Below are 22,709 nucleotides of genomic sequence, written 5' to 3' on the forward strand. Positions count from 1 at the left end.
GGCTAAAAAACTTCTGTTAAGGAATTTTAAGATAATTATACATTTTTGAACAAATATTGAAACTTATTCTAGATCTAGAAAAAAATTTCTCTGAGATTTAAAAACAAATCTAAACTGCCCTGAAATTTTTTGAAAAAAACAAAACTGCCCTGAGTTTTCCTGAGTAAAAAAAAAATCAAAATTTCCTGAGCTTACCTAAGATTTTCTACAACTTGAAAATTCCCTGAGTTTTTGTCAAACCTGTTATAAGTTGAAATTACTTCTAAATAGAATACTTTATTGTAGAAAACAATATTCCAAAACTAAATAAAATATGCGATATATCATAAAATTTTTAAGTTTAAGTCGATAAAATTTAAAATAAACAACAATGTCTTTGTGTAAAGTTTATAATTGAAAGATTAGTGCATAATATTTGCCTACAATTTTTAAAATGTCAAAATAAAATTAAGCTAACAAACGTAAAAGTACAAGCTCACACAAACTATTTTTTTGTTTAGTCTCTACTGAAACAGTGAATACAAAACATTTTATTTTTATAAAATTTCAAATTAATTTATTAAAACCAAAACTTAAGAATAGAAATAATAGTTTATTTATCATATACTAACTATCACAAAAACTTTCAATTTAGCCAAACAAAATATACAATCCTTTAAATCTCAAATAAGTTAGGGACTAAGCTAGATAAAATTATATAAAAACTGCAAAAATTATACCTATATTAAAATAAATTAAACTTATTGATGAGATGTTTTGCACAAAATGTTAGATAAACTGTCTTTCATTTAGTGTTTTAACTTGAAAATTCTGAGTTTTAAAAGCTTTTGTTTTTCAAAGTTTAAACAGCTAAATGAAACAAAGTTTGTCTAATATTTTGTGCTAAACATTCACTAAAATAACTTAATAAACATTAACATAAAAACTCTTGCAGCTTCGCATAAATATTATCAACTCTTATTTTCTCTGAAAATTGTACAAAACAACAAACGTCTAAATTAATTTTTCAATGAACATTTTTCCTTCAAAGCCTCGTAAATCCTGTCTTCCGCGAGCACCCCTGCGCAATCGTCGATTTCGTCAGTTTCCATCTCGCCAGCGCCACTTAGCGGTTGAATGTTCTCGGCTTCAACTATTTCCGGGTGTTGGGTTCCGTTCAGCTTGTTTTTTCTCTTGTTTACGAAAGGAATGCTGAAAGGCTCGGGCTTCTTCAACTGTGTTTAAAAAAAGTATTTTTGTTCAACTTCCAGGTTTTTACAGTTTTTTCAAACTTTTATTAATAAGTTGTTATTACCTCTAAATTAAATACTACATTGTTTAAAAAATACTTCAAAACTAAATAAGATATGCGATATGTCATAAAATTAGTAAGTTTAAATCAATAAAATTATAAAAAAACAACAATATCTTTGTGTAAAGTTTATAAACTGTGAAAACTACCACCAACTTTAATGAGCTTTTCAACCAATTAAATTAGATAATTACATACGGTTTGGGTGGTAAAGGGAATGATTTAAATACATATACTACGTTTATTCTTTCAAAACTTTTTAATGCTAAGTTTCGGGCAAAGACCTCGTCAGTGCTTACATAAAAATTCTTACTCCCATAGAATATATGTTACACTATTTTTGCACCGAATATTTGTAATGTACGATTTTCAATTCTAACATCATATTGTATTTTTTTTTTTTTTTTTTTGCATCTCTGTTTACCAAACTAACATAATTGATGAAATTAGTGAGATACATCCGCATAGAAAAATAAATAAAACATATAAATAAAATATATAAAAAACTAACATTACTGATTAGATTAGTGAGATCTCTCTTCATTTTGAATTAAATAAAACGTATAAATAAAATATATAAAAACTAACACTACTGATTAGGTTAGTGAGATATATCCACATAACAAAATAAATAAAACATATAAATAAAATATATAAAAACTAAAACTACTGATTAGATTAGTGAGATCTCTCTTCATAGCAAAATAAATAAAACATATAAATAAAATATATAAAAACTAACATTACTTATTAGATTAGTGAGATCACTCTTCAAAGCAAAATAAATTAAAAACATATAAATAAAATATATAAAAACTAAAATTACTGATTAGATTAGTGAGATCTCTCTTCATAGCAAAATAAATAAAACATATAATTAAAATAAATACAAACTAACATTACTGATTAGATTAATAAGATATATCCGCTTATCGAAATAAATTAAACATATAAATAAAATAAATAAAAACTAAAACTACTGATTAGATTAGTGAGATCTCTCTATAGCAAAATAAATAAAACATATAAATAAAATATATAAAAACCAACATTACTTATTAGAATAGTAAGATCTCTCTTCATAGCAAAATAAATAAAACATATAAATAAAATAAATAAAAACTAACATTACTTATTAGGTTAGTGAGATCTCTCTTCATAGCAAAATAAATAAAACATATAAATAAAATATATAAAAACTAACACTACTTATTAGATTAGTGAGATATATCCGCATAGTAAAATAAATAAAACATATAAATAAAATAAATAAAAACGAACACTGCTGATGAGGTTAGTGAGGTCTCTCTTCATGGCGAAAGCGTCCTCACCGTCGGCGTAATACTTGGACTCCACTTCTGACTGCTGGAACTTGAGGGTGTCGGCGTACAACCTCAGTGCTGCCCTGTTGCTGACCCTTACGTGGAGTGAAACGTACCTATTTGTAAAAAGAAAAAATATCATTATTTAACAACAAATTGTAAATCAGGGTTTCCCAAAGTGGCAGAAAGAGCAGTAAAGGAGCCACAGGGGGCCATGAGGTCATAATTTGAAAATTACACTGGATACTCTGGAGTTGCTGAGTAAAAAAAGATATTAAGTGTTTTTTGTAATAGCTTTTGAGTAATTTTGGTACAAGGGAGCCATAGCCTTTTAAATTTCTTTAAAACGGGCCATTTAAAAAAAAAAGTTTGGGAAACCCAGTTGTAAATGTTACTATTTTTATTTTTATTCAGGGTGTCAGCGTACAACCCCAAAGCGGCTCTGTTGACATGCAGTGGAACATACCTATTGGAAAAAATTATTAATTATTTATATTATACAACCTCAGTACTACTCTACTGCTGACTCGGACGCGCAGTGGAAATGCCAATTGAATGTGTCTTTGTGACTTAGTGACACGTATCATTGTCAAAATAATATGATTTCAGGGACTGTTTGAGAAAGTAAGATAGATTTTGGACTTGAACATTTAGGAAAATTAATTTTATTAGTCATGTATCTTTGTAAAGATAAGATTAATAAGTGATATATGTAAGTGTGAAAATTAGAAAAACTTAACTTTTTGTGAAAATTACATAATTTGTAAGGTACTTATTTTTACAGCTACTTTTAAGTTTCTAACCGGAGATTTTTTTATGGTTTAGAAATATCATAAAACCACCCTGTGCAAAATTTTAGATGATTTGAACAAACTTTCACCAACCGGTTTTCTAAAAACCACCCCAATGCAAAATGTATAAGATCCAAAAAATGCAACCTTAAAACTTATAGTTTTTTTTTACATGTTGCTAATTATAACAGTAACACATTGAAAACAATTCAAATAAAGTTTTATGGTAGCATTTCTAGTTTAAAAAACTGAAATTTAAAGAAAATTTACAAAAGTCATAAAAAACACATAAAATCAAGAAATGCCACCCTTAGACTTTCTTTAAGATGTTTTTAATTGTTCACTATGTGTTTGTGTGATAATTGGCCACCTGTAAAAAACTTTTATTGTAGAATTCAAAAATTACATTAAATTTTAACTTTCTTATCACATTTTATCTTAATTAGGTTTTATGATTTTAATTTAGTGCTAGTTTTAATTATTTATTTACATATAATTTTGATATAAAATTATTAAAATAAAAAACTAGTCAACAACCATACTATGTTCATGAACAAACTTAAAAAGCATAAAATATTTTAGTTGCCTACATATTATGTCGGATTTATTAAGTTAAATAAGAAATGTGTTATAATATAAAAATGTTAACTCAATAATTATACAACTGATATTAGTACAACTGATTTTATAATGTGCACAAAATGTATAAAAAACTGTTTAATTGTTTTGTTTTCTATATAATATTTTGAAATAAATACAATTTACATTTAAACTTTGGTCTAAAAAGTAACTTGAGCAAGGTAAAATCTAATGAAAGTTTTTGTGCTCAAGAAATTTTCCTTTCAAGAAATCTATCACAGCATAAAATTTTTGAAAAAAAAATTTAAGTAATTAAAAGCAAGATATAAATAAATAAAATACTTAACATTTTTTTTTTAGTTAAATCCATGAGTTAAACACATTATGCTTTAAAATTGTAACACTTGAACAAAATTAAGTGAGTTTTAATGGTGGGTCTTTCACAATAAAATGAAACAGTAATTTTAAATAAAACAAACAAACTAACTTTAAATGGGGAAACTGATTAAAAAACATTTTGGTATATATTTCTTAAAAATTAGTTTGCAGATGCAATGTAAAAACTCATTCATCTTCGTTATTAGCACTTACTTGCCCAATATTTAAAAAGTTTTACTGATTTATAGAAATCGTTTAATTTAATAAAAATTTAATTACTTAAATGTCACACTAATTTGGAACAAACTGAATGAAATGTAAATTCTGTCTCAATAGCTTGTAGGACATAAATATGTAATATATTGATAAAAATTCTAAAACATATGATATAGTTTAAACTTTATTTACATCAATTATCGTTAACTCATTCCAAATATTTAGTCTTGGTCCTGCAGTTATTTAAACAACTGATAACCTTAACTAAAATGTGTTGTAACATTTATTTAAGATCTAAGTTATCGAACAAAAGTCTTACTTAGCCAAACCACTGAACAAATCAGAGTTGTTATTTTATTTAATGAAAGTAAGTTGCACACGTAACAACAAAACTAACTTCGCCCCGAAACACTCAACCATGGCCCTGCAGCTCTGGTCCATCAGCTTTCTGGCGAGCCCCAGTCTCCTGTGCGTCCTGCGTACAGCCTGAAATAATAAATAATAAGTAGTTACCCATTGAAACAAAATGGAAACTATGTAACAAATATATAATGACTATTATAACCAAGCAGCTATCACTATTGTATAGCAGTTTAGTGTAACTAGTATAAGTAGTTTGTATTACTGAACTTTGTGCATTTTTACGTTTTTAATTTTATTAAAGACTTTTGGGAGTGACAAACAAATCAGTTTAGTTTTGTCTCATGTAAGTGATGAGGTTAATAAACCATTCATTTAAACAAATGAAACTTATAAGATATAAAAAAGCAAAAAAATATATATAATATGTTTCAAATGGGTGTTTCTTTAAGGTCAAACATATGCAGGGTTGTCACTGGTTTTTGATGAATTTCTTCCAGGTTTTTGGTTTTCAATTTGAAGCTAAGTAAATGGTTAAAAACTTTGTTTTACAACACAACAACATTAAAAATATACTGTAAAGCTACTTAAAATGTTTTTAGTTGTTTAAAAAGATTTTTGATGATGACAAAAACTTTTATCTATACAGGGTTGCCACTCTTTTTTTCAAAAAATTTTCCAGGTTTTAAAAATTTCCTCCATGTTTTTAAAATTACCCATAATTGGATCAATTTTTAGTTCAAAGCTAATTTTAAGGTAAGGAACTGTGTTAAACAGTATAAAAACATTGTAAAGATACTGTAAAGCTACTTTGCATGTGTTTTTTAACTGAAAAAATTGGTGATGACAAAAAATTATATATTTAGAATAGATATTGTGTGTATAATTGAAAATTTACTGCTTCACATCTTAAATCTAATTTATTAAGTTAAAAATTTAATGTTTTTTTCTAGGTATTTTACAAAATTTCTTTAATTCCAGGTTTTTTAGCCTAAATTGGCAAATTCTAGGTTTTCCAGGTTTTTTGGCAACCCTGACATAGGATATTAATAAAAGTTTCTTATATTTACAAAACGTACCAACAAAGTGATTTGACAAAATTTTATTTCAAATTAGTTCATGTACTCACATCATGCATTTTAACATTGTTTGAACTTAAAACAGTTTACAAAAACTTGATGTAACAACTCACCAGTGAAGTAATGTGCCCGTGTGGTGTTTCTTCCGGGTCCTCTTCCATCTTAGCCAAGACGTACCCGACTATTTTCCCATCGCCGTCCTCAGCAACGTAGGAGAGTTGCGGCCAGCTCAACCCGTGGTAGAAGTAATACTTCATCTGGTAGTTTTCAGGCAAACAAAGCAGATTGCAATGTTGCATGTTCATCAGGTCTGATGGCTGGAAATAAAAGAACTTGTTACAAGTGGCTTACAAGTTTAAATACCAATTTATATTTCTTGAATATATGTGTACTGGTCATCAACACAACTTAATGTTTTACTTAATTTAAAAATATTTTTTTAATTTTACAACACCCATCAAGGCTGTAGGTGAGGATAAATAATTCATAAAAAGGTGTACAGTAATATTGTAAATTTAAAAAAACTCAAATAATATTAAACACTTGTGTTTTGTACTTCTTGTCAATATATAACATCAAATAGAAAGATTATATTCAAATATATTATCTGTTCATCTAATAATTTTTGAGTAAGTACAAGATATTTCGGTGCTGTATGTTCATTAAGTTGCAGGGCTGTAATAGGAAATACTTTGAACTTTCTATATCAGGGTTTCCCAAACTGGGCCAAGTGGCCCCCTTAGAGGCCATGAGCAACAAAGAGTAAACTAAGAGCAGTAAATGGGTGCAGTCATAATTTGAAACTAACACTAGATAACGTGGAGTTGATGATGAAAGGCAAAATAAAAAGACTTATGTGTTTTTTAAATGGTAGTTTTGAAACTTACACCAGATATTTTATATTTTAGAGTTGGAAAGGCTATAGCTTTATTTTTTTTTAAGGGTCCTTTTGAAAACATTTTAGGAAACCCTCTTGTATATTATTAGTTCTTAGGCAGCCATACATTGCTGTTGTTTTCAATGTTGTAAAAATTTTCACTGATGTGATAGTTATTTTTAGGGGATTTAATACATTGCAGTGATGTATGAAAGGTCTGAAGGCTGTTGAAAAGCTCAAGTGTCATGTTTAAAGTTTTTCCAGGGGCATAAATAAATTGTAATACTGCTTTGTCAAACCTTTAAGTGTAACAGCGGTTTAAGAACTAATTAACTTTTGTTTAATAAAAAAAGTGCTGTATATCTATTACTAATAACAATACTATAAGCATGGTTGCCACTGATCAAGCTGAGAAAAATTTTTTGACTTCTCCTGACTTTTTCCTGACTTTTCCTGATTTCCTGACTTTTTCTGACCGAGTGGCAACCCTGTATAAGTATATTAGGAATAAAAACTGCATCTCTGCTTGTACATAAGTTCATTGGCCGCTGTTGGTAGGAATAAAAATTTTTAAACAGTAATTTACAAGTTTGAATATTGATTTATTTGAAATCTTAGATTGTCATATAAATAACAAAAACTTTGTAGCTTTTTTTATATTTATTTTTCTTAATAACACTTCAAAGTTTTAAAAACTTTAGTATAACCGTAAGAGTTTTGCATTTTACTATGTTTAAAGGCTGTTAATTAAAATTATGTGCTTTAGTATACTCTAGGTGCTTTTATTTACTATTGTTAAGGCCATAAGGAGACTAATGGATATTAAAAGATGATTCTAACTTTGTAGATTTTTATCTCAACTACCGGATACTTTTTGTAGCATAATCGAGATATATAAGAGATTCAAGTTGGTGAGTTTGATAGATTTAAGTTGATAGGTAAAAAAGACTACTTACTTAAAATTCACCATTCTTCTTTAATTTTTAAACTTTTTTATTTCACTTTTACTACTTGAAACAAACTATATATGCAGAAAATTCCCTTAAATAAAAGAAGGCATTTATAAACAAAAACATCCTTTAAAATAAAAGTGGTGGCAGTTTATTTTTTCTGAGTTTTACTTTTAAGATTTTTATTCTTTAATGAAAAAATATTTAAATGTTATAAAATTGTTAACAAAATAGTTGTTCTTAACTTAAAGTCTCTCTCTAGCTGTGTAAGTATCATAAGCAAATGGACATTCAGTAAATTTTTAAACTTTGAAAAATATTGACATTGAAAAAGTTGTTCCGCATTTCTTTTGTGTCTGGAACTTATTATAATCTTTGACTTTAATTCAAAAACTAAATTAAGTTTTCAAACTTTGTAAAAAGTGATTTATAGTTCTTTTTCTAAACATTCATATAAGAGTAAACTAATTAATAGAAAAAATACAATGTCTAACAATTTATTAAACTTATTTATTAAGACTTTTTTTATTAATGCTTGGTCTACTGATTAATACTGTATTTAAATTAATTGTTTTTCTTATATTAAAATCTTTAAATAAAAAGTTTGTTATTTAAAGCCATTAAAAGTTACAGCACTGCATGAAACACTTATAAACATATTTCTAAATATCATGACTTTGCATCTGTTAGATATTTGTGTCATAAATACTTTATTTTTATGATAGTTCTAAAGTCTAAAACTTATTTTTTTAACATCAAAACATTTTAAACCACTTCTGTTGACTAAACTAGAAACTAAATGTGTAGAGTAAAATAAGATATTTCACGGTGTATAAATAAATATAAAACATAAATGAGAACAAAAATTATGATCAGAAACTTATTTGGAAACTTCATGTGTATAAATTTAACAAAGTTAATATGTTTCAAGTACATAAGAAACTCTATAACCGAAAAACTTGAAAAAAATAAGGTTATGAATAAATTAAGTAATTTGTTAAAAAATTTCAATACTTAATTATAAAAACTAAATAAGTAAGATAAGAGGAACTAAGTATCAAGTTTTAGTTAATAATATATAATTTACTCAAATGTAAGTATTAGAAAAAATGTGTCAATGGAGCTATTTTAGCAGTAAAAAATGTACTAATAGTAAAATATATATTTAAAAACATTTTAAACTACTTATACTCTTAAAAAAATCAATAAATCAATTTTGATGTAGCAGTTTGTTTAATAAATTTAAAGTAAAATTGAAAAAAACCTATTTTAATTTTAAAAAAAATAAATAATTTAAATACAGCTTTAAAAAAAGATTTGCATTTCCATTATAAATTTTAGAATACCTAAGTATAAGATTTTAGTAAAATCACCAAAGAGGTGATCTGTATTTAGAAATATGAAACACATAAATATATATTAGTTTATTTCAAATATAATTAAGATACCGTTATAATATAATATTTTTAAAATACAAAAAACACTAACCTCAGCAACTCTAATGTTCATTTTTGAAGATTTTGGGTCTAAAAGAAACTATTTTAAAAGTCCTGAAAAAAATTTATAACTTTAATTATCTTAAAATTTTTCGATAACCACTTATAAAGGATTGCCAACTTTTTATGGTAAATTTTCTCCAGGCTTTCAAAATTTCCTCCGGTTTTTAAAATTACATATTTTTTGGTCTATTTTTAGTTTTAAGTTAAGTTAAGGCAAAAAGCTTTGTTAAAAAGTATAAAACATTGAAAAGATACTGTAAAGCTACTTAAAATGTGTTTTTTGATAAAAAAAATTTGATGATAATAGAAAATTTTATCTATATGGTATATTTTTTGTGTCAAATCAAAATTTTTCTACTTAATATGTAAAAATTGTTTAAAATTCCAGGTTTTTTCAGGTGTTTTTCAAAATTTCTCAAATTCTAGGGTTTTTCCGGTTTTTTAGCCTAAATTATTAAACTCCAGGTTTTTCCAGGTTTCTAAGCTTGGCAACTCTGCTTATACTTTATCTACAATAACAATAGTAAATTATGTAAACTTGTGTAGTATTATTTTTAAAAATGTTATGATCTCATGAGAATAATTTTAATAAAACCTGTTTATAAATGAAACAAAAACAAGTGTTATCCTTCCCCTTTGTACAATTTAAATTCGGTTTTTATTAATGATAATGACAAACAAGCAGTTTAATAGCACTCTTAACTCACAAAAAATTAGTGAAATCTTATTTATTAAACGTGCAGCAAAATTAAACAATAAAAAAAGTTTTTCTTAACTTGGTTTTATTAACAAATGGTCAGTTCAGTCTCTGTTTTCAATTTCCAAAAAAGCACAGTGCAGCCTTTGAAACAAAGAACCAACCTGATCAAAATGGTGATCTTTTTGTTTAATTAAGATTAAGCTTTAAATATGGCATCACGTATGGAGTAGGCTTTTTTTTGGCAAAGGTTTATGATATTGAAAACTGTGTGAAACTAATGCACAAAAACTATGATGTTATATCTAAGAATAGTGAAGGCCTAGCCACAAGGCTAAAACATTTCAAAGTCAATTAAAATCATGTAGGTGAACAAAATTAGTTATTTAAAATAACAAAATTTTAAACTGGTTCAACTAAATCTCATTCTAGATCTAGACAAAAATCTGCCCTGAAATTTTCAATAATTCTTAACTATAATCTTCAGATTCTTATTTAAAAACAAAACGCCCTAGGTTAAAAGTATCAAAATATTCGGAGTTACCCTAAGATTTATATTTAAGTTCCATGAGTGTCTGGCAAACCTCCTAAATTAACTAAATCTCATTCAAAATCAAAAAAAAAATCTTTAAAATTTTAAACTATCCTGAGTTTTTTAAAAACAGGGTTGCAAAAGGTTAAAATAAATATAGGTTTCTGAATTTCTTCCAGGTTTAGTAATAAACAAATTTTTGGCCAAATTTTAGTATAAAATTAAATTTAAGATAAAAATCTATCTTAATAGCTCAACAACACAGAAAAGATACATAAGGCTACTTTTAATAAATTTAAAATTTAATTAATATTACAAAAAAAAAATCAATGAAAGAATTTTGTTTTCTAATCAAAATTTTATTACTTGACATGTAAAAACAGTTTAAAATTGTAGGTTTTGCCAGGTATTTTTCAAAATATCTCAAATTTTAGATACTTTGGCAAACCTGTATAATTTGGGAACGGGTCAAAATTGCACAAATACAAAATTGCACAAAAGGCCATTTTCCATGAGATTAAAAAAAACAGAAAAATTATATATTGAAAAATAGAAAAAAAATAAAAGATAATTTTATAGAAAAAAATTATTGGCCAAGGATAAGGGGTAAAAGTGATAGTAAAATTAATAATAAAAAAATTACTAATAAAAGTTATTATAATAAAAATTACTAAATAAAAAAAAATATTTAAAAAGATAATAAAAAACTACCAACCGAGAGTAAGGACTAAGGGTAGCAGTGATAGTCAAAAAAAACTAAATTAAGAAAAAAATCAACTTGTGCAAAAATGTTTACGTGCAAAATTGTCTGCTCATGCAAAAGTGACCCTTTGTAGAAAAGTTTCTTTTTGCAATTTTATCTTAAATCCTAAAATTAAAGTTTCTTAATATCATGAAATATCTTGAGTAAGTTGCAACTTTTTACAAGTTACTTGGTAATGTTTTTAAAAATTAAAAAAAAATTGAGATACAAGCAATCAATGCTTGAGTTTCATAGATTTCTTTAAACGGCACAAACTCAAATAATGTTTTATAAAAAAATATCTACTCCTACAAATTTTGAGTAACCTTTAGAAAACTTTCTCAGTTTTACTTATATAAAACTTATAAATATTTACATGCAGTAATTTATAGATTTCTAACATAAGTTATACTTTTAACAATAAGCTTTTTATTGTTTTTATGTCTTTTTTTTTATTTGTTCAGCCACATTTATAAATATTGAAAGAAAAACTTCCTAAAAATTTAAGTATTTTATTTGTAACATCATAAAAGATAAACATTAATAATATTTATCTATTTACAGTTTTTATTTGCTCCTATGATAAAAACCTAGTGTACTCTAACAATTTAACCAGCTTAACCTCAATCAATAGTTTTTGTTGAGTGTTAAAAATCTGTAAGCAGGGTGGCCAAATGAAAATTTCTGAATGTTTTTAAGGGTATTAAATAACTAATTTTGTTGTCCATTTGTAGTATTAAACTAAACTTAAGGTAAAAAAATAAAAACACTAGAAAAATAATGTAAACTTACCTTAAATCAGAGTTGCCTAATGTTTTGGTAAAATTTATACCAGATTTTTTAGCCTAAACTGTCAAATTCCAGGTTTTTCAGGATTCCAAGTTTTTAGGCAACCCTGAATAAAAGTTTTTTTTGATAAAAGTGTTTTATTAATACAAAATTATTTATTATTATCATAGATTATTGTATCTTTGTGAATTTTCATTACTTTACATGAAAAAATAGCTTAACATTTCAGGTTTTTAGTGGTTTTTGATTAAAATTCAAGCTTGTTTTCAAAATTTGCTAAATTCCAGGTTTTTATAGTTTTTTTGCCTAAATTTTCAAGTTCTAAGTTTTTCCAGGGTTACAATTTTTTAGGACAGCTTTAATAAGAAACTTGTAATTTAAATAAAACACTAAAAAAAAAGATAAAAATTTAAAAACCAAAATTATAACACTAAAAAATACATAACTGAAGATCTCAGAAAAAGTGTAAAATTTACAATTATTGGATGATTTTGTTTATAATTATCTCAATGAACTCAAGTTCAACACTTTAATTTTTGCAGGTAAAAATAAACAATTTGATTAAAAACCAAGAAACTAAACCACACTAGGTTTTTAAGCTTTATTATCCAAAAGTAAAAAAACAAAATATATTTTTGGAATGGAGTTTTTGTTTACATATCAATATAAAAAAAAAACTACATTTAATATTGTATATAAATTAGCAGAGCAAACCTTGGTAATATTTTGATTTGAAAAAAAGCTAATCATTTTTAAAAATTAAAACTGAAAAAGCTCCTTTAAATTGACCCAAGTTATGCATATATTTTAAGAACATTTGCCAGTAAACTGTTTTAAGCCACTTCAATTTTCTAAATAAAAAACATGTTATTTAAATAAATATTTTATGGAAAATTTCATCACATTTACTCTTCCCACTACTACAATTAGCATTGGTTATTACCTGTCTCACCAATATTCAGCTGAAATTATGCTATACTTGAGGTGTTTTAAACTTTAATTCTAGCGTAAAAATCAATGTTTTAAGCCTACTAAGTTTAATTTAAAAAGATACTTTGTTTTAAACAATAAGCTAGTTTTTATAGAATTCAAAAATATCATTTATCTTTTGAAATATTTTATTGTTTGTAAAATGTTTCCGATACAAATGTATGGACAGCAAATTTTTCGAGTCAATTTCTAGAAAATTTTTAAAATTACTAAAAATCTATTTCCTCCTTCATTTTTGAAGCAATCTTCTTCAAATTTTCAGGAATTGTTCCTTACAATATAAGAAAAAAAATTTACTTTTGAATTTTCATAATTTAAAAACGTAAAAATTTTATCACAAAAATCAAAAAAAAAATACATTTTTATTTAAATTTTTTTTATTTACAAGCAACGTTTTTTTTTTTATTATTGTATAAAGATTAGCCTGTGAAAGTTTGAAAAAGATTGCTTGAAAAATGTAGGAGGAGATAGATTTTAAATAAAATAGTCTTTTTTTGCTGTTTTAGTTTTCCCTTCCTATAAGGAACCTATTATTCGACCCGACTTTGACTGGTCATATATCAAAAAATAATTTCAATTTTATAAAACAATAAAAAGCATCTTAAAGCTCAAAAACTCTATAAAATAAGATCAACTTGTAAAAAACATGGCTTATCCCCCCCTATGGCCTCAACTAAAATATTTTTTATTGAATCCAAAAGGTCCACTCTTATTTTGATATTTATTATTCTATGCATTGCTTTTCTTTATTTTCATATTTGCAAAATACCAGGGTTAAATAATAATAATTTGCTAGTAACTGTAAACCTTAGTTAGTGTCTTTATTACATATGAAAACTGATTTCATTTCAATTTCTAATGACATTTTAAGTGCTAACTTTAATTTTATTTTTAATCATCTTAACGCTCGCAGTTGAAATATTTTTAAAAGTTGAAATGATATCATCTTCTTTTGTAATTAAGACACTAATCTTTACAGTTAGTAATAAAACTTATTAAGCAAATAATGAAATAAGGAATATAATTACATAAAATTATGAATATCAAAATGCATGTGGACTTTCTGTAATTAATAACCAAAATATTAAAAACATTTTAATTTACAATATCATAATCTATTTAAATGAATGTATAGATGTAATTGTGTTATATTGTAAAATAAAAGCTATTAAACATTGAAGTTCTATTACTTTTATAAGACAAATATGTTAAATTTTTATTATGTACTGATAAATATAAATTTCTAATTTAAATTTATGGTTATAAAAGACATAAAATATAATATAATTTCAGCTTGATATTGGTGCAACATCACCCTAGGTAAATTACCAGCTGTAATTCTACCAAAAATGACTTACGTTTATCTTTTAATAAACTTTACAATGTATATCACACAACTTAGGAAACAGGTCAATATAAGTAAACTTACAGTCATACAGTTTATGAAAAGTATATTTTAAATTTTTAGAAGTGGAGTATCTAATAACAAGTCCTGGACAAGACTGTGTGAAACCAAAAGGTTTTTTTTTGTGCCCTAGGTCTTAGGATCAAATATTTTGAGTGTATTTTTTGTCTTAATAAACAATTATCAGAAAATATTTACTGTTTTATATTCAATATTGGAAAACACTTCTATTTTAACTTAACAACACAACCTGTAGTTATTGTAGCAAAGTTATGTTTTTCACTGTTGTAAAAACCACCTAACACAGTAAAAATTAATAAAATGTACTTTTCTAGAATGTTTTTAGGTCCATCAATCTCTATAAATTTTGATGTAAACTCCTCCTTTGAATATATAATTTGAAACAGCTTTAGTTTTTTTTTGCAGAAATTATTTACTTTGAATTAAAAAATTATATATTTCGATTACTTATGTTTTTATTGGTTAAAAAAAATTACAGGTTTTTTTTAATGAAATGTAAAAATTTATATTTTTGTTTATTTTCTATGTTAATACTCGCTAGATCATATAATTTATAATTCGCTATAAAATTTTCTTGTATTGTTTTTTAACCAAAGCCGTTTTAAAAGAGGCCCCATTATTCCTAGTCGGTTGAAAACTATCAGAATTCAGGACTTCATTTCTAAAAGTTAAAAGTACTATGCTTTATTTTGTCTTTCGATAAACAAAAGCTTATTCTTTAAACGCTTTGTCCAAAAACTTTGCTTTCATTAACAGAATTAATTTAGTTAATAAAAAATTAAAAAGTAAATGACTTGTTTTTTTTTTATATTTAAACTGCAATACTTCAATTATGACACTTATTTGAAAGTTATTTTAAAAGTAAACTTCACCATTATTTAATTTTTATATATAACAGTTAACTTTTAATCTGATTTTAAGCTTTGTTAAACAGAGATTGAAACAAAGAGTTTTGAATACTGAAAAAGTGTTTGTTTTGAGTTGAAACATCACAATCGAGCAGTTTTTGGCAATTTTCTCAATGCTGTTATTGAAATTGTGTTTTTTGAAATAACTTAAATCTTTTTTTACCTATTTTGCATTCCAATTTGAACATGTGGAGACTTTTTTAAAATCAACTCTTGCTATTTTTTTTTGTTAAGTTTTTGTTATAGGGTTTAAACGTTGATATCAAATTTATTATACGTAATTTCAGTGTGTTTACTCAATTTTTTTTTGTTTTACTAAACACGTATGCCCTCACTAAAAACCTTTTTAAACATCTTTGCTAATTTTCTTCCAAGCAGTTTATTTTTTCAGATAAGTTTTAAAATCACTTTTCCTTAACCTAATAAAAATAAATTTTGATCTAAGGGTATCAAAATTTCTTTAAGGCACGAAAAAAATAATTAAGTACATATCAAACAAGTATGTTGTTGTAATTCATTTAGTGTTTAAAGAGTTAAATCTGAGGAAGGAAATTTTAAAGTTTAAAAGTAATTGCAAATCAAAAACAATCATATTTTAAATAGTGATATAAAAACTTTCAACCTTTTAACTGTAGAAACAAAAGGATTTTTTAAAACTTTTTTTTTCAGCTAAAAACGACTTTTCTTTTAGATAAAAGTATATATAATCTATAACTTAAACTCGATATATACAAAAAAGAAGTTATGTGAAACACATATGTTGTCTTTCAACTTAAAAAAATGATTTTTTGATTACAATAACGGTGAAACATAAAGTCTTTATCACCTATTACGTGTTAGCAAATATTTTAAAAAACTATAATAAAAGTTACAGTCCTATTAAGACGTTGTGCTAAAAAAGTGTTTCATAAGTTTTAACTGACCAAACTTTTATCCACTTTTAGTTTTAAGTTTAAAAGTATCTACACTTATTAAACGAGATTTTTTAATAGTTTAAAGTTTGTTTTATTAGTTTTAAGAAAGTTTTTAAGTGTAAGTTAATAACTTGAGATGTTTAAGCAGAAGTTAAGCAAATATAAGCTAAAAAAGAACTAAATTACCTGTATTTTTTTTTTTTTGAGCTCAAAGTATTAAAATATACTAAAAGGTAAATTAACATACTTTATTCTTTATGTTATTTTGTAGAGCTTAAAAGAAAAACTTCTTGTTATATGAGTTAGTATATCGATTTCAAACAAATTTAATAGACAAATCTTGGTTGTTCCTATTCTACTATTCATTTTCCAGGATTATAGTACAACTTTAAAATAAAAATGCAATTATCTTACATAAAAAAATATAAATTTTATTTCTTTCAATTATTAAGTATTATTTAAAATATACAAAATTTAGCTTAATAATAAACGTGTTTATTAAACTAATTGAGTTTAGTAGATAGTATCAGCAACTTACAAAGGCTATTAATATTTAAAAATTTAAGGTATCTTTTAGTAAAAAACCCTTAACTCATTTTACATTTAATTACACAATTGTAAGTAGAATGCAATTTAAAAAAACTTTGATGTTTTAGAATCTAAGCAACAAGCTCAAAAAGTTTTGATCTTAAAAAAAGTTAAAAAAAAAACAATTTTGTTAGCAGAAACACTTGTAATACGAAAACTTTGAAAAGGGTCTGTGACTAACAGATATTAAATTATTAGTAGGGAGTTAGACCAGAAACTGTGAAGAAAAATACAAAAAGTTCATTTGTTTATACAGTGAAATTAAACTTAATTTTTCAAGTCTAGTTAATTTAAATAAGCTTTTACTAAAACTATCTTGGGATATTAGACCTTAATTACAACTAAAGTAATGAAAAGTAACAAAGTTATAAAGTTTTTAAAGTTAAAGCTTGAAAAATGATAAAGTAGTTTTAAGTGGAGAAGTAAAAAAAAAGTGTGAGAAGGTGAAAAACAAACAAAACATAAGGCCTTGAAAAATTCGCAGCTTGTTTGTTTTTTGTTTGTTTTGTCTAAATTTAGCTCTGTTAAGTAGTAAAACACAAAAAACAGAAGTTGTAAATCAAAACGTCATATATTTACGATTATTATTAAAAAATATTTTTTTTTATTTGAGTTAAAAAACAACAGCAAGTTAAAAAGTTGAAAACTTCAGCACTATTTTTTTATTCTAAGATATATAATTTTATTAACTTCAAAATAAAATCATGGTTATATATAAAACTTAAAAAGTAAGTTTTAAATCAAATATTTATTTTGAAAATGTTGTGATAAAATAAATTTATAAAGTAAAAAAAATGTAGATTTTTTGACAGTTGATATAAACTACATTTAGTCCTAACAAGCTCAGTTGTACATGAAAATAAAATTTATAAATAAAGTAAAGAAGTAATCTAAATATTTTTTATATTACAGCGTTTAAATGCAGTTACCAAAAACAAAAAGATTAATTTTACTAAATAAAAATTCTGATTAATAATCTATTGTGTTTAATTTTAGCAAGATTAATAAGTTGTTCTCATTAATTTAAAATATTTACATAGAAATACAAAGAAAAATACAAAACAGAAGTCTAACATACATTTAATATAAAAAATTTAATTTCTACCATTTGACACATTTTTTTTTTCAGTGTTAACAAGTATTAACTTTGTTTTAATAATCGAAGTTTGTTAGTTAAAGTAGATTGTTTCTACTTCTAAATTACAAAAAAATCATGTTAGACAAAATTGCTGTGCAATGAAATTTAAGTTAGTAGTTTTATGATAAGCTAATCTAATTAAGTATTTTGTTTGTACTAAAACTGTCTTGAAATAGTAGACCAAAGTTTAAACTAAAAATAAGTGATGATCAACAAAAGCTCGTAGTTTTTAAAGTTTTCAAGTCTGTTAAATTTAAAGTTTAATAAGAAGGAAATTGCAATAAAGAAAACATAGACATACATCGCGTTAAACAAACAAAACATAAGGCCTTGAAAAATAAGTTGCTTGTTTGTTTTTGTTTGTTTTGTCTAAATTTAGCTCTGTTAAGTAGTAAAACAGAAGCAACAGAAGTTTTATTTCCAAATGTCATGTTTTTGCAATTATTTCAGCTAAAAATACCATTTATTTCAATTGAAAAACAACATATGTAGTTTTCACATTAAATTTTACAAACATATATATTAAGTTGAAAATCAACCGTATTATAAAGTGCTAGTGCTATAGTAAGTTATATTAAGCTAATTAAAATTTATGCTTAAAAAAGTTTTAATCGTGGAGCTTTAAAACTTTAGTTGTGTTTTTATTTAGTATTTGTTCAAACATTTGCAACTACTTGTGAAGGTCTTTTGTGATAAACTTTATAAAGAATAAGTTTGAATTAGACATTTAAAATTAAGTTAAATTATTAAAAATTAAGCTCAATTTTGATGAATATTTGTACAGGTTATATTAGCAAAGCTATATAATGACTACTTTCACTAAAATATTAATTTTAATCGGATTTATTGCAACTTTAGTAAATTGTGCTGAAATTTGTTCTGATGCCCCTGATTGTCTACCAGGTATTTTCTAATTAATTAAAACTTTTGTTTGTAACTTTTCTAATGTTAGAAAAGTATAAAATAAATCTGCAAACTTTCAGTTAAATGCTAGCGTTAATTTTTGTAAACTTATCTCTAAGTTTTAGAAAATACGTCATTTAATTGTTCATTGTGTTTTAAACTAACAAAAAGCCACAACTTTCGTAGAATTTGTTTATAAATAGTCTTGATTTCAAACAGAGAGCTGTATCTACACATCGTTTATCCTCACCCCTTACAAGGCGACATTCCACAAAGCTCGTGGACTCTGTGTCGCCTTGGGCGGGGACATAGTCCAGGAGGTGATCGGTGCAGACGGTGCACAGGTGAGTAGAATTATATTACTACTTATTACTTTTATTTGATAAATTTCTCAGTGTCATACATACTTGATTTGTTTAATGTACCAAGAAAATTGAGAATATATTCAGAACCTTTTGTTTGTACTCTTGAACACAGCATCACAGGTTATTTGAGTCCAATGATAATGAGACACATTAATTTAACTTGTATATGTTTCATTATGTTATTCATGTGTTCAAGCATTGTTATTTGCAAAGGAAAAAACTTAGAAACTGTTTTTGGTTGAAGAAAAAAAAGTTGTCTATGCACATAGTTAATACCATGTTAAACACATTAGTTAAAGTAGTTGAATACTTATTAGTTCAAAAATTTTTGCTCTAGAAAAATACCTTAAAGTTATCAAAGACACTAAGTCATTAAATTAAAGACACAAAGTGCTTTTTAAATTAAAGTAAAACAAGTCTAGTGGTTTAATCTTCTATCACAACGTAAAAACAACTTTACTTGAAACAGCTAGATTGAAAAGAATGGTATACTTTGTGTAAGTAAGACAAAAATTACAAATCGTAACAAACAATATATATTATATTATATATTATATTATATATTATATTATACTTTTAATTTTCCAACAGCACAATGCGGGCAATCGTCCAATCAGCAAACGATAACGGGTACAATTTGATCTGGGTGGGAATTACGCTGATGCGGACACTGATGCGGAAGGCCAATAGAAGTACTGGTCGTCGGCGAAAGACTACAAAGAAACAGGTGCAGCATGGGGAACATATGACTTGGATGGAGTTAATGGTGATAGCCAAGAAGACTGTGCTATAATAGTATATTCGGTTGATGGTCTTTCTGATGAAGATTGCGATAAAAGCTTCTATGCGCTCTGCGAATTGCGGCACACAGTTTGTTAGAGCTTGACTGCGTGTCATAATAAATATGATGATAATAAACAATTTGTGAAGTGTGCCTCTTTTGATGTATTTAGAACTAAAGGTGTTTATATTCAAGTGTAGTTTTAGATTAAATGTTGTTAAACTAAGGATGATTAACTAAAAATTAAGTGAAACTTTTAAAAGAAGAAAATGTTGTAAATCTGAGCTTGTTGTTTGTTTATTGAACGACTAAAAAAACGCTCAAAACAACTCGTCGAAAGACCTTGTGCACGAAGAACCTTTAGGTTAACGATTTGTTCGTCAGTTGAGTACAGTTATAACGTCTTGTCCAGGACTAGACAACTATTTATACATGCTTATAAAATAATATTCATGCTAAGTTTTAAAAATTTCTTCTTGCGTTTGCTTATTTAGTAAAATATGCATTAAAAAAAATACCATACACTATTTAAAAAAGTATTTTCGATCTGAAAAAGTTAATCATTAGCGATAGAAATAGTTTTCATGAGATATTTTAAAGAAAAGTTTTTAAAAAATTAAAATAAAAGTACAAGTTTGCATCGAGCTTGAACATCTGAAGTGTTTTTTATAATATAAAACAAATAATAAACATGTTTTCAATAACTAAAAATTACCTGGATTACAATCAGGGGCGTCGGTGTACAATTTGCTGAAGTATAAATATTTCATAAAAGTATTCATTATTTAGCTTTGCTAATACAACATGAAGAAAAAATACCTAAATTGAACTTGAGTTTTGAAATTTCAATGCTGTCCAACTCAAAATTATTAGCACTTTAAGCAAAATACTTGTGCTTTGAAACTTTACAAAACTGTACTAAGACTTTCTTATAGTTTGAAAATTTTTAGTTCTTTAAAAGCTGCAGAGCTGAAAATTGTCATTTTGAAAACTTTTAATTGGATTTTTTGTCATGGTGTACCATTTCAATTAAAGTAAAAGTTACGATTCGGTTTCAATTATTTTTTAAAATAGCGTGAAAACCACATATGTTGTATCTCAACTAGAATTAAAGATCTTTTAGCTGCGATAATCTAAAGTTTCGAAATACAACTTCTGTTGTCTGTGTCGTATCATTGAACAGAGCTAAATCTACATAAAACAAACAAAAACATATCACAATTGACTTATCTGTATTGCTGAAGTGTTTTGTTTGTTTTTCGCTATGCTTCTATTTTACTTCTTAACTGAAACTTTCCTTACTATTTGTTTAGCGTTTAGTTCAAACGACTTGATGATTATTTATATTGCTCTTACTGCATTAGTTAATTTTATAATTATAATATTTTTTAATATTATTATTAATATTATAATATTGTTTTATAATTTATAATTAGTTATATTTTTTTACTGTATTAGTTATAATTATAGTCTAGTATCTGAAGATGTTTTTAGTACAAGACGTAATTAAATCAACTGCACTTAAAACTTACAGTTTTATTTCACCGTATAATTTTTTGTTAGTTACAGAAAAAAAAGAATTAACAGTTTTTCTATCAAAACAATTCGCTAGTATATTTTTTTTCATTTTCTAGTGACCAAAACATTTCGATTGGAGTCCGCAACATTAATCTTTTTTAAAAGTTTACATTTAGTTTACAGTGGTGTAAGTAAATCTAACACTCATAAAAATCATATATAATTAATATCTAATATAAACTTTATTCTAGTATTATATATAGTTTCAATACAAGACTTAATTAGATCAGCTAGATTTAAAGAAAAACAGTTTAATTTCACCATACAAACAAGTAAAATGTTTTAACGTTTCTAAAGTTTCTGTTCTAAATATACAGCTAATAATTCTTTAGTATCGAAACCATGTCTGCTCAAACAGTCTAAATATTTTTAATAACAATTTTTTCTTTGTGGCTTGGATTTTCCAAGTTAACCGTTTTATAAAGTTTGAATTTGATTCACAGTAGTATAAGTACACCCAAATCTAATACAATATACCTAATATACCATATTAATCGTTTTTTTTTAAGCTGGTGAAGCTACAAAGTAAGTTCAAATGTTTTAATAAATATGCTCATTATAATGTTAATTTCATCATCTTCATAAAAACGCGAAATTAAAAAAAAAAAGTTTTCTGTAAAACTTTATGTAAGACAAATTTACTTTTAGTTTAAAAAAGAACTATATTATAATACTTACAGTTGAAAAAAAATTGTTTTTGATATTCTAATTGTTTTATTTAAATCTGAAACTTTTAATTTTTTTTAATACTCTTTAAAACATAAATTTAATTTATTCTAATCAAATAGATTTTTTTAAACGATTAAGTACTTGTTTCTTTTAACACGTATAGTGATCAGATCTTTTGTTAGTTAAAACACGACTTTTTTAGCAAAACATTTTTGACTTTTAGAAACTTTATTTCCGTTTTTTGAAGCTTAGTTGTTTACTAAGAAGTAATAAGGGAGCTAGACCAAAAGTATTGTAAGCTTTAGAAAATTTGAAACAAAACAACCATGAAAACTTTTATTATGATG

General features: G+C 25.2%; 1 protein-coding gene across 1 annotated transcript; it reads right to left on the minus strand.

Annotated features, from left to right (window-relative positions):
• Positions 1-474: 474 nt before the first annotated feature.
• LOC145830249 (N-alpha-acetyltransferase daf-31-like) lies at positions 475-9,355 on the minus strand. Its single transcript, XM_082938190.1, has 5 exons — positions 9,332-9,355; positions 6,130-6,333; positions 4,975-5,063; positions 2,573-2,729; positions 475-1,214 (listed from the first exon to the last, which is right to left on the minus strand). Exons 1-5 carry the CDS (start codon positions 9,350-9,352, stop codon positions 999-1,001), a joined length of 687 nt encoding a protein of 228 aa, XP_082794316.1. The 5' UTR covers positions 9,353-9,355; the 3' UTR covers positions 475-998.
• Between the last annotated feature and the right edge of the window lie 13,354 nt (positions 9,356-22,709).

The sequence above is a fragment of the Thalia democratica genome, chromosome 2 (genome assembly GCF_965202585.1).
Source record: "Thalia democratica chromosome 2, ktThaDemo2.hap1.1, whole genome shotgun sequence".
Classification (NCBI taxonomy): Eukaryota; Metazoa; Chordata; class Thaliacea; order Salpida; family Salpidae; genus Thalia; species Thalia democratica.